General features: G+C 48.5%; 1 protein-coding gene across 1 annotated transcript; it reads left to right on the top strand.

The window, feature by feature from the left end:
* The first annotated feature begins 10,380 nt into the window (after window positions 1-10,380).
* On the top strand, window positions 10,381-11,148 carry NEUROG2 (neurogenin 2). Its single transcript, XM_063136103.1, has one exon. The coding sequence runs from the start codon at window positions 10,381-10,383 to the stop codon at window positions 11,146-11,148; it is 768 nt and encodes a 255-aa protein (XP_062992173.1).
* Window positions 11,149-11,861: the final 713 nt, after the last annotated feature.

Below are 11,861 nucleotides of genomic sequence, written 5' to 3'. Positions count from 1 at the left end.
AGACACAGACTCCAGCCGCGTCTGTCTTCGGACACATTTGCCTTCAAATTGAGGAGGAGGAGGAGGGACTAAAATAAGACATTCCCCCCCTTTTTTTTTTCTTTACTCCTCCTTCTCCTCGCTGGACAAAAAAGAAAACCCATATACAGGTCCATGAGAGGGCAAAAGTAACCATCTTTCTAGTAATCCCTGCCTTTGGCCATGTGGGGGGTTGGAGAGTGGGGAGGCACTAGCCAGTCACTGGGTGATGGTTGTTTCTCCTCCCAAGACCTTCCATCATACAATATACCCACCCATCCACCCCGCACCATGTGATGCTCACACAGCTAGAGAAAGGTAGTGAGAAAACAGGGAGTACAGCGCAATCTTCGCCAAGACTACGCTGAAGTCAGTTCCACTAGGTTTCAACAGCTCTTTCTCACAATCCTAGAAATGTGTTTTCAGAAGTAATCCCCATCCAATTCAATGGGGCTTATAAGGATTGCCAAGTCTGTTTAGGATTCTAGCCATAGTCTCAAGAAGGCAACTCCCGTTTGACTCAGTGTGGTTTACTTCTGAGTAGACGTGTTCAGGGTTGGACTGAAGGCTTGTAATCCAGATCCTTTGCGGCCCATAGGATTTTTGCGACTGACCTCAGTGCCTGCTAAATTGTATCCATCAAAACGCTTACTATAACATGCTGTAATAATTGTAGCATTCTGGATTTGAAAGGCATTTCGTAGTTGACCTAACAGCTAACGCCACTGAAGTGGCGATAACAGTTCTGTTAATTTTAGGTCGCCGTCAAAAGGAGACATGTGCAGATACATACCCTTCTCTCTTTCTCACATGCACGTACAAACACACACACACACACATACACATGTGAGTCACACAAAGAATTAATTAGTTAAAATATTGGCTAAAATGGTGGACGGAGAGGCACGTGCGTGTGCGCACAATACACATATGCAAGACTTATGGTTTTTAACCATAAAGTTTAATGGAACAAAAATAAGGCCGCTTTCTTTTTTAAACTGTTCTTTTGGGTGATTGCTGAAGCCTGTGTCTATTTTAATCCCTGCGATTTCAATTATATGTGGCACATAGTCACTTAACATTGGCATGTCCTGAAAGTTTGCGCGCTGTTTTAACTCTTCACCTGGCACACCGAGCCCTACAAATATATGATTTACTCTAGAATAACACCCCACCCTTCCCCAAGCCCCCGTCCCCGGACCTCCTTAACTGGCTATAAGACCTCCACCAAAAGTACAAAAGAGCATATTGAAACAAAAACACTAGGGAGGAAACTGCCCCACCCCCCTCCAAACTTATTAGCAGGCCTTATTAGCGCTCCTGGGGGCCGGTCCTCCTTCCCTCCCACTTGCCCTGCCCACTGCTGCGGTCTTCATTTGCAGCCGTGTATCCCGAGGCCAGCACGCTTTGCAAGGCTCCCGCGGTGCTGGACCGGAAAGGCCGAGCCTGTTGACCTTTGGGGCAGGTCGCCAGGGCCAGCTATTCAGGGCGCTTTGCCGGAGAGGGTGGTCTGGGGGAGGTGAGGAAGGGGGTGGGCGTGGCGCTTCTTGTTTGGCTCAGTCAGACACACACACGCACGCACATGCACGCAGACACGTTTCTCTCTCTCTTCTCTTTCCCCCTCCGAGGCATTTTGACCCGATGGCTGCCAGCTCGTGGTGTCTTTCTTTATTTCCTTGTTCCCCACCTTGTCGTCTTAAAGATAAGCGACGACGTGTGCCAAGATGGAGCGTGGTGGGCGCCATGCATGAAATACAACCCGAGCGCATCATCCGAGGCTGTATTTGCGGCTATCTAAAAGGCTACGGGAACACACTCTTAAATAAGGAAAGGGGGCGGGCGGGAATTACCTTGCGATCCTTCAAGTGTTTGCGACTCAACATCAAGAACGTCCTTGAAGACAACTTAACAGCAGCAACTGTCTTTTTCATGCTGTTACTATTCCCAATCAAATCGATCTGATTTCTTATTTTATTTTTTATTTATTTGTTTTGGACGCCACCAGAATACCCGAATGAGCAGCTTACTTAACCGCAGTGGAGGTTGGTGGTTCGGATGTCAGAGGGGCGGTGAATCCGCTGTGGATTTCAATCAGAGCCAGTCAAAACTCTAAAGGAGCTAACCTTAGTACCTTGGATAGCTCCAGGGTACCAAGGATAGGACCTACACACTTACCTGGGAGTAAATCTCCTTGAATTTACTTCTTCGAACTTATTTCTGAGTAGACATGCTGAGATTGATCTCTGTGTCCTGCATAGGACTATTAAATCAGCATCTCTGTCAGTGGCACACAAGGACAAAAAAATAAAAATGGGGGGGGGCGGGGCGCACAAGACGAAACGTGCAGGGGGGGGGGCTTAATCTCACAGGTAAGATTTCTGAAAGAAGCAACTCTGTGTTTCATATTAACATCGGCCTTCCTAGAAATGTTTGCTTTGAAATAGGTACTATGGATTTTGATGGAGTTAACTGTCAAATTAACATCTTTAGGATTGCAATCTTATTTTAATCTCCAGTTTATGGTTCAGTGGTAACTTCTAGATGAAAAACCTCTGTGGTGTAGTGGAGAGAGCTTTGAACTAGGAATTGGGAGATCCGAGTTCCAACCCCCATTCATCCATGGAGTTGAACCTACCTCACAGCCTAACCTTCCTCACAGGGTTGTTGTGAGGATAAAATGGAGAGGAGAAGGGGGCCACGTAATCCGCATTGGCTTCCTTGCAAGAGAAAAAAAGGAGGAATATGTAAACAAATGCTAAAATTAATCAATCAATCCTTCAGGTAACGACAGAGGTTCAACAATGAGCCCAATCCTCTTTTCTCAGGAATAAATTCTGCTAAATTCAGTGGAACTTCCTCCCAAGTAAGTGTCACTTAGTCTTCTTCAGTCTCAAAACTACGGGGTTTCAGCCAGAATTCTGGACGCACTTCCTTAAGAGTAAAGTCTTCGGAAGTCAGTGGATCTGGCTGCACTGTAGAAGGACTTGAATGTAAACGGTGGATGTCATCATAGCAAACCTATACATGTCTATTCAGAAGTAAGTCCCATCTACTTAAATGGCGGATACTCTCAAGAAATGGGTATGGACCGCAGCCTAAATAAATAATAATTAAAAAAACCCTGTTCAAGTCCGATTGAGTTCATTGGGGGAAAGTAAAGCGCTTGTTTAAAACTACAGTCTCAGCAAGCTTAGCAGTAACTCCTGTGGAACCCAGTGAGACTTGCGAGTAAACATCCATAGGATCAGGTTGCACTTCTATAGGAATCAAAGGGACTCGAAAACGTTTAACTTTTGCCGGATCCTGCCCAAGTCTACTGGCTTCTTTCGATTTAAATCTATTTCCTTAACTTACTGTCCAGGTATGTGTGTATAGGATTGCAGCCTTAAGTGTATTAATTTAAACATGCTGGTAGCAAAAGAATGCAAGCACAGTTTTGTCTTCATTTCTCTCTCTTTAGTAGAGCAAAAGAAAATGCAAATGTGCTTTAAGTACAATAAACTATTTTCATCCCACCCACCCCCGCGCACACACACCCACACGTCCCATACAAAACTGCTAGGTTTTTGATTTTTTTTACTCAAGAGTAAGTCATGTGGGACTTCCTGGTTAATGTGTTTAGGATTGCAGCTTTAAGTATACGCTGTCTCCCTGCCCCCGTCTGCAAATTCGTTTGTTTATAGTACCTATAACAATGCTTTTTAGGTACAGTATACAGTTTCTTTCTTTTTCTCTCTTTCTTTTGTTTGGTTTTAATTTAAGCATGTGGTGTTTAGAAGTTGGAATAATTTTTAAATATTAAAAAGATGTTAGCATTTGGGGAAAGACATGGTGTAACGGAGGGGGTGAGCAGAAGGGATTTCATGATCTGCTGCTAGGTCTCTGGGTGAGCTTCTGACTCCCTGTTCTTTAACCAGAGCAACAACAGAAAAGGGAGCGCTTCCCGCTAAATTAGGCTGCTGAAACTGTGAAAGATTAGCGGAGAACCAGGAGCGGATTTGTGTGTGAACAGATTACACTCACATCTGGTCCTAAAACAAATTCCTGGGGCTGAGCTTAGGCAACCCTGGGAGCACCCTATAACTTAATTCTAAGTGTATGCCCTTATTTTTCTTTCACTACCACCAAACCCACCCACCCACTCCATTCTACAATTGGCAGAGCTCAGGGTTTGGGTAAGAAAACTAGCAGATTTAGCAGATAGGAAATCTGCTCACCTGGGGAATGTAATACACACATTTAGACTACCGAAACAGAAGTTCATTGAGTTTCAGTGTTGCCAAATGTGAAGAAATAGAAATGTTTCATTAGGATGTCTGTGGGATATTCTTGCTCATATCCTTGCTCTCTTAATGCACATAATAATAAAATGCACCCTATTATAATACTAGAGCCCAAAGGGGTCATCCCATGAGGCCGAGTGGTGGGAGATAAAAGTACTTCTTCACACACAGTGCGTAGTTACACTATGGAACTCACTTCCACAGCATGTCATGATGGCCACCAATTTGGATGGCTTTAGAAGAGGGTTGGACATATTCATGGATGATAAGGATATCAATGGTTACAAGTTCTGATAGCTCTATGTTACCTCCAGTATCAGAGGCAGTATGTCTATGTACACCAATTGCTGGAGAAAATGGGTGGGAGAATGCTGTTCCACTCATGTCCTGCTTGTAGGTTTGCCGTGGGCAGCTGGTTGGCCGCTGTGTGAGCAAAGTGCTGGACTAGTTGGACCCTTGGTCTGATTCAGCATGACTTTTCTTATGTGAACCGCCCAGAGAGCTCCGGTTATTGGACGGTATAGAAATGTAATAAAATAAATAAATAAATAAATAAATGTTCTTTATGAAAAATAGCTGAACTTTTTGTTCTTTGTTGGAGGATATATAAAATACACTTTCATACCTACCATGCTGACTTATCAATACTTCAGCCTTCTCTAACCTGGCGCTCTCTCGATGTGTTGGACTACAATCCCAGCAACTCCAGCTAGGGGATGTTGGGAGTTTTAGCCCAACACATCTGAAGAGTGTCAGACTGGGAAAGGCTGAAGTACCTGAACAGAACCACTTCCCCATTTTGGTTAATCTTAGGTTTTCAACCAAAAACAAAAGCCAGGACTACCTTTCTTAGTTACTGGAATTCTTATTATCAACATGTACCACTAGCAAGACATAGTGGTTGTAGTTTGGAAAGAAGATACATATAAACAAGCCATTCACAGGCTGGCATACTATTTAGTGCAAACCTTGCAATCCTATGCCCACTTACCTGGTAGTAAATGCCCATTAGTCTCACGAGCTTACTTTTGAATAGATTTATATGGGATTATGCTGTAATCCTAAACACCTTGATGGAGGGATTCCCATTGAACACAATGAGATTTCTAAGAAAACAACAGCTTTACATTTTAAAAGTAAAACCATTTTTAACATTTTAAAATTGTTGCAAGTTTTAACTGCAAGTCGCCTTGGGGGCCCTACATTTACAAATACAAATGAGCACAAACTATATGGTGTAATTCCTTTATTAGGTCAACATAAAGATCACCCCCAAAATATGCAAAGCTTTGTGATATTTGATCTGGCTTAATAAAAGTATTGCAACATACGGATTTGGGAGTTTTGGCCAAAATTCTTATGGATTTTCTTGTTTTTCTTATGGCCTTTTTTTAAAAAAAAAGTAGAATTGCACAGAACATATTTGTTGCTCTATGTTAGCTAGGATGTTCATATATGAAAAGGAGGACAGCTGTTCAGAAAAGGGAATTTCAGCAGGTGTCATTTGTATGCATGCAGCACCTAATGAAATTCCCTCTTCATCACAACAGTTAAAGCTGCAGGAGCCCTGACCAGAAAAAGGGAGCAGAGGGCAATTGGACAGCTCCCCTTTTCGTTGCCCCAGAAGATGCCTGTGGAATGGCACTGCCTTGCCACGATTAAGCTCCACCTGGCTGCACTCAGGATGCTGCCCAGAGAGGAGGAGGTGGCCACCGCTTATTTAGAGCTGCTGCTAGCTCCGCCTAAGGAAATGAAGCACCCCAACCCACGCAGCCATGCAAATAGCTGCAGATCTTGCTGAAGGACCACTGCCGCCACTGCCACTTTTCTTATGCTCCGCATGTGGCAAGAATGGGCACTCCACTCCCCATGGGGTTCTCGTATATTGAAGGCTGGCTGATGCCACTTTTCACAGCACCTGGATGCAGCAATGGCGTGGGGTGGAATCCTCTTCATTTGTGGATTGCAATCATGAAGTCATAATTTTATTATAAAAATAATGGGTGGAGCTCCTCAGGTACTGGGCTTGGAAATGATTAAAGAACGATTTTATTAGTTTAAAAATAATGGCATGCATGCAAGTATACAATTTTACGCACCCACATAAATAACACAAAATAAAACCTCGATCATGCAGCCTTTCAAGGCACAGGAATCTTGCTAGAGAAATTGTGGCACCTTTGCAAAAGGAGGACCTGAGTTGCATCTGTTACCCTTGTACAGACACATTCTCTCACTCAGTCAGTCACATGCAGGAGTCAGGACTTAGTTCCAGGGTTTATTATGTTGTTGTGCTCAGTAATGGAACAGAGCTCCACTTCTCTCCCTTTGAATAACCAACGTTAAAAGCCCCTTCCCACACTTATCAGAGATATGGGGGAAGAGCTTCCAGGTGAAAGGAACCACCTTGCACTTAAGTTTGAACTGGTAGATAGGAACCTAAGCACAGCATAGGTAGACATGCACCTATGTGCAGGCACAGGCCTATTTTGCCGCTCTAGCTGCCCACCAGGCAGTGGTGGCACCAGAAAGAAAGAGAAATCATGGGGGGGGGGGGACACAAAAGGGGCAAAGTATCTTTTTAGCTGGGCGAGATTTATCCCATATGTTAATATCTCTGAAAGAAAAGTAATGGTATATTTCACATTAAACTTCCATCCTAAGTATATTATTTCTGAAATAAATGGGGAAAAGGTTACTTTAGGCCTACACCACAGAATTTTTGAAAAATATTAATTTGTGGTTAGATGATTTTTTTTTTTTACTATTAGGCACCCTGTATATAAATAATAAATTAATTATTTCTCCTGTGTGTCAGATGTTTCCTTTTCCCCCTCCGTGGATGGCCACTGGTCTGTTGGCATCTTGAAGGGTATGTTACTGGCTGCAAAATGTGCAGCCTTTGTTGGCTCAAGAGCTGCATCTGAATTTCAGAAGAGCTACAGAGATTATAATATATGAAAGCACTTGTATATGTGAAAAGTGTCTTTCCTCCAAGTAATGACAGGAGACCATCAATGGGGGGAGTGGGGAGGCATGCTCCTTGTTTGGGGAGGCATTTGCCCCCCCCCTTCTAGTGCTGCCACTGCTTCCAGGACACCAAGACAGACATATTTCACCTTCCCTTCAAATGATTATGAGCTCATCTCCAACTGTTGAAGGGAAGACAAGATAGTGGTCTTCACATCTCTGAAAGGCTCTTGTGCAAATGATGGAGCAGAGTTGTTCTATGTTGTTCCAGAGGGCAGTACTAGGATCAATGGTTGGAAGTTGCAGGAAACCAGATTTCGACTAAACTTAAGGGAAAACTTTCTAACAGTATGGGCTATTCAGCAGCAGAATATACTACCTCCGGAGGTGTTGGGTTCTTTGCTGGAGGTATTTAATCAGAGGCCGGACAGCTACCTGCCAGGGATACTGCATCTTGCATTGGCAGCATTTGGGAAGCTGTCTTTCCAGAGCTAGCTAGAGGGGCAATGGTGGGACTTCAAGCAGATTAAAACAAAACATGTGAGCATAAGGCACATTAGAGGTAGTAGTGGTAATTGAAGTCCTGTAGAATAAACAGATGATTTTGGTCTAGAGCCTCCTGCTTCTCACACAGAGCTTCAATGATGATACACATACTCAGTTGTGTTTTGCATCTGTGCACACCACAGGGAAAGGCAGTCCTTCTGTGTACTGCCTTTCCTGACGTTTTCAGGGAAAGATTCTGCCCTCTTCTGCTATCCTTTCCCAAAATAAGGAATATACCGCTTACATATTTAACAACTATCTCTAAGCGGTTCATATTGCTCCTATCCTAAACATATATTCTCTGCAGTCAGTCCTATTGATGTTGAGGGAGCTCAATTTCAAGTAGGAGTGCAGCATTAGTTTAACATCCACTTTATGATTCAGTTGTAGTTTGTTTGTGGAAGTGTCTATCCTTCAAGTAGCCCTAAGGTCCACCCATGAGGGGGCACTCCCCTTGACCCACCCATGTGTTATATTTCTCTCTCATGTAACTATGAAGGATACGATGTTTGGCTCAACGAAGTCCCATTCATTTCAGTGAGTCTACTCTATGTAGGACTAACTTTGAATGCAACCCTAAAAGGCGGCGGGTGGGCGGGCGGAAGAGAAGCGCCTGCCTTATTTCAGAAATACAACTCCGCCTAAATCCGATCTTCTACTCTGCTCTTGGTTTAAAATATCGCGTCACCGACCAGGACTTTCCTTCTCTGTCTCCTCCGGGCTTTCCCTTTCTCCCTCCAGAGCCCTCTTCCGCCCCACCCGTCCCTTCCTGTCTCTTTACAGGTGAGCAACGCAGAGCGCGTCCCACTGGCCCCAGCTCCTTCGGGGCCTGCAGGGTCAGGAAAGGCTGGGCGGACCCTCTTCTGCCTGCCTGCCTGCCTTCTTTCCCTCCAGCGCGGCTGCTGCTTCTGCTGCCGCCACCGCCGCCCTCAGGCCTAATGAGCTGCTGAAAGGGAGCAGGTTCCAGCGCGCGTGGCTAGCGGGACTCTCCGATTGGCCAGCTGCGCCTCGCGACCCCCCATTCATTAATAAATTAGCGGCACGCTCCAGCCGAGCGCAAGGCACCAATCACACCCCAGAGCTGTCCGGGCTGCGCCACACACTTTCGAGGGATCAGATAAAGGAGAGGAGGGAGGAGGGGGTGGGTGGGTGGCTTTTTGGGGGGGGGGAGAAGCAAGCACCCTCCGCCCCCGCCCCCCAAAAAAGAGAGAAAAAGAAAGAGATGAGTGATGATCATGAAATGAAAAGAAAGACTAAACCTGGGGAGGGGAAGAGGCGAGGAGGCCCCGGGGGTAGATTTGATTGTTTTCCGGGGGGTATATAAGGGGTTTTAAGGAGAGTCGTGTGCCAGACGCACAGCCACGGAAACACAAGCAGCTTCGCTTTAACTGGAAGGTCCGGCGGGCGCGTGCCAGCAGCTCGCCCCGCCGCGCTGCCTCTTGCGCACACACATAGGCACAGGTCGCCAGCACGGCTGCCATCCGCCCAGCCCTTCGTCAGACTCCTCCGCCCACCCCCGTCGGCAACGGGTTCTGGACCCACACCAGCGCTCAGCCACTGTGGGACCCTCTCCAGCAGCAGGGAGGGGAAACGGCGCGGGGCCAAACCAAAGCTTGCTCGCACCAAGGGGCGGTGCGGAAAGAGGGAGAAGCAGCAGCCAGCCGGACGCATCCCCTGGCAAAGGAAAAGGGAAAAAGGCCAAGCCAAAATCCGACCGCCTCTAAAGGAGAGCCAAGTAAGTCCCCGAGTCTCTCTCGCTCTCTTCTACGCGCTTGGCTGGATGGAAGCTGGGGAGCTTCTGCTTCCCCTCTCTCTCCCCTCCCTCCTTTTCTTTTCGAGCTGCAGACGAAAGTCCCGCTAGGAGCTAAGCGCAACCGCAGTGGCTCCCTCTGTCTCCACTGGTGGCAGCAGAATGTGTAGGAAAGGCAGGTTTGTCAGTGAACTCGAGACAGAAAGGCAGCAGCAGCAGGACTCGCTTCGGTCCTGTTCTTCAAAGAGGGGTGGCTGGGTAGAGATTGCTCTCTTGCGAGTCCGCTGTTGGAACCTCGACCCACTTAAACGTCAGTGGAACTTGGCCCGAGCGTGCCAGCCGCACCCGTGAAAAGCCATGGGATTTGGGCCATCGACTTTAAAGAGATGGAGCCCTAACTACGACTCCTCTTTCTGTGTGTGTCTGTGCTTTGGGGGTGGGTGGGTGTTAACTGCCTCTAATGTGGTCCGAATTGCGCCTACGATGATGTACAAATCCATCCTATCGATCTGAACTGGCACATCCATAGGAAAGACCGGAGGACAAAGGGTTAATGGTGAGGCGCGGCTCCAACTTGTTCTCGTTTGTCAGGCTTTGAGCACGTGGAGTCCGAATAGTGATATTGACAGCGCTGGTTTTATCCGCTGGTTCCTACGCGAGCCGGAGGCGCAACGCAGCCCTTATTGCCATCCCCGCTTCCCGAGCGCGGAGGGGGTACCTGGCCTGGCCAAGAGCGCGGGATCTCCGGTTTCTTTTCCTCGAGGTGACTGACCGCTCCCCTCTTTTTCCTTTTGTCTCCCTCTTATTAACAGGATGTTCGTGAAGCCGGAGAGTCTGGAACTGAAGGAGGAGGAAGCGCTGTTGCTGGGCGCCCGCTCCTCGCTCGCTTCTTCGTCCTCCTCCTCCTCCTCCTCTCTCACACAGTTCTCCTCCGGCTCCGAGGGGGAGGACGACGAGGACGACGAGCCGTCCCAGCCGGTCTCCCCCTCGGGGCAAGCGGGCGATGTGGCCTCCGGGGAGGCCGCCGAGCAAGCGCGCCTGCGCCATCTCGGCTTGAGACGGCACGACTGCAAGAGGCGCTCGGGCCGGGCGCGGAACGGCGCTCGGTCCACCAAGACGGCGGAGACGGTGCAGCGGCTGAAGAAGAGCCGCCGCCTGAAAGCCAACAACCGCGAGCGGAATCGGATGCACAACCTGAACGCGGCGCTGGACGCCCTGCGCGAGGTGCTGCCCACGTTCCCCGAGGACGCGAAGCTCACCAAGATCGAGACGCTGCGCTTCGCCCACAACTACATCTGGGCGCTCAGCGAGACGCTCCGCTTAGCCGACCACTGCGGCGGCGGCGGCGGCGGGGCGGTGGGAGGGGCCGCGGCGGCCTTCTCCGAAGCCGTGCTGGGAAGCGCCGACTGCAGCCCGTCTCCCGCCTCCTCCTGGAGCTGCACCACCAGCCCGGCGCCCTCGGCCACCTCGTCCACTTACAGCTGTACTCTGTCGCCCTCCAGCCCCGGCAGCTCCGCCTCGGAGCTGGACTACTGGCAGCCGGACAAGCCGCGCTTTGTGCTGCCCAGGGAGTTGATCTGACGCTCGAGGGGTTCCCATCCCGTCCCTTTCCAAACACCAACCAACGCAAGCCGGTAGCGCTCTCACACGCCCGGCTGGAGGGCCGCTGTGCGGATGGGAGCGAGCGAGCGCATGCGCCCTCTCCCAGCGCCGGGCTCAGGCTGGCAGGAATCCGGCTCAGATCGGCCAGTCCGTGTGACGCGGCTGGCGCGCGCCGCGGGCGGCTTACGGACTGGCACATGCGCCCTGCGTCGTCGCCTCCGCCGGCTTCTCCTAGAGCTAGGAATGCTTTGGGCCGACAGCCTGCCCCCTCGCCCCCCAAAACAGTATCAGTTCCACATTTGCCATGCGTGGCGGCATCTGCTTGCTTCCCATTGCCAGCCTGGAGGCTGTGGGAATTTCACCTGTCAAACCAAACTCTCCCCTCTTTCTGATGTGCACTTTCCCACATTGGCCAGGCACGATGTCTTTTGTTTCGTCTCCTCTCTCTCTCTCTCTCTCTCTCTCTCTCTCTCTCTCTCTCTCTTTCTCTCACACACCTACCTTTTAGTTAACCCCCTTCCCGGTTTTGCCATCTGTCCCCCTATGATTTATTAGGGGTGGTAGAAAGAAGAGAAAATGAAAAGTTTGGGGTTTTGTTTGCTTGCGTGTAAATCAGGTTAGAAGTCATTGTATAATTTGTAGGCTTTTGTCGTGATTGAATGCAAGCGTGGAAATTTCGGCTGAACTCTTTA

This window comes from Elgaria multicarinata, chromosome 10, assembly GCF_023053635.1.
Source record: "Elgaria multicarinata webbii isolate HBS135686 ecotype San Diego chromosome 10, rElgMul1.1.pri, whole genome shotgun sequence".
Taxonomy (NCBI): domain Eukaryota; kingdom Metazoa; phylum Chordata; class Lepidosauria; order Squamata; family Anguidae; genus Elgaria; species Elgaria multicarinata.
Note: the sequence above shows the minus strand (reverse complement) of the source record. Positions and strands in the feature narration are given on the sequence as shown.

Coding starts and splice junctions, on each gene's coding strand:
- NEUROG2 (XM_063136103.1), top strand. CDS start 10,381: ATGTTCGTGAAGCCGGAGAGTCTGGAACTGAAGGAGGAGGAAGCGCTG.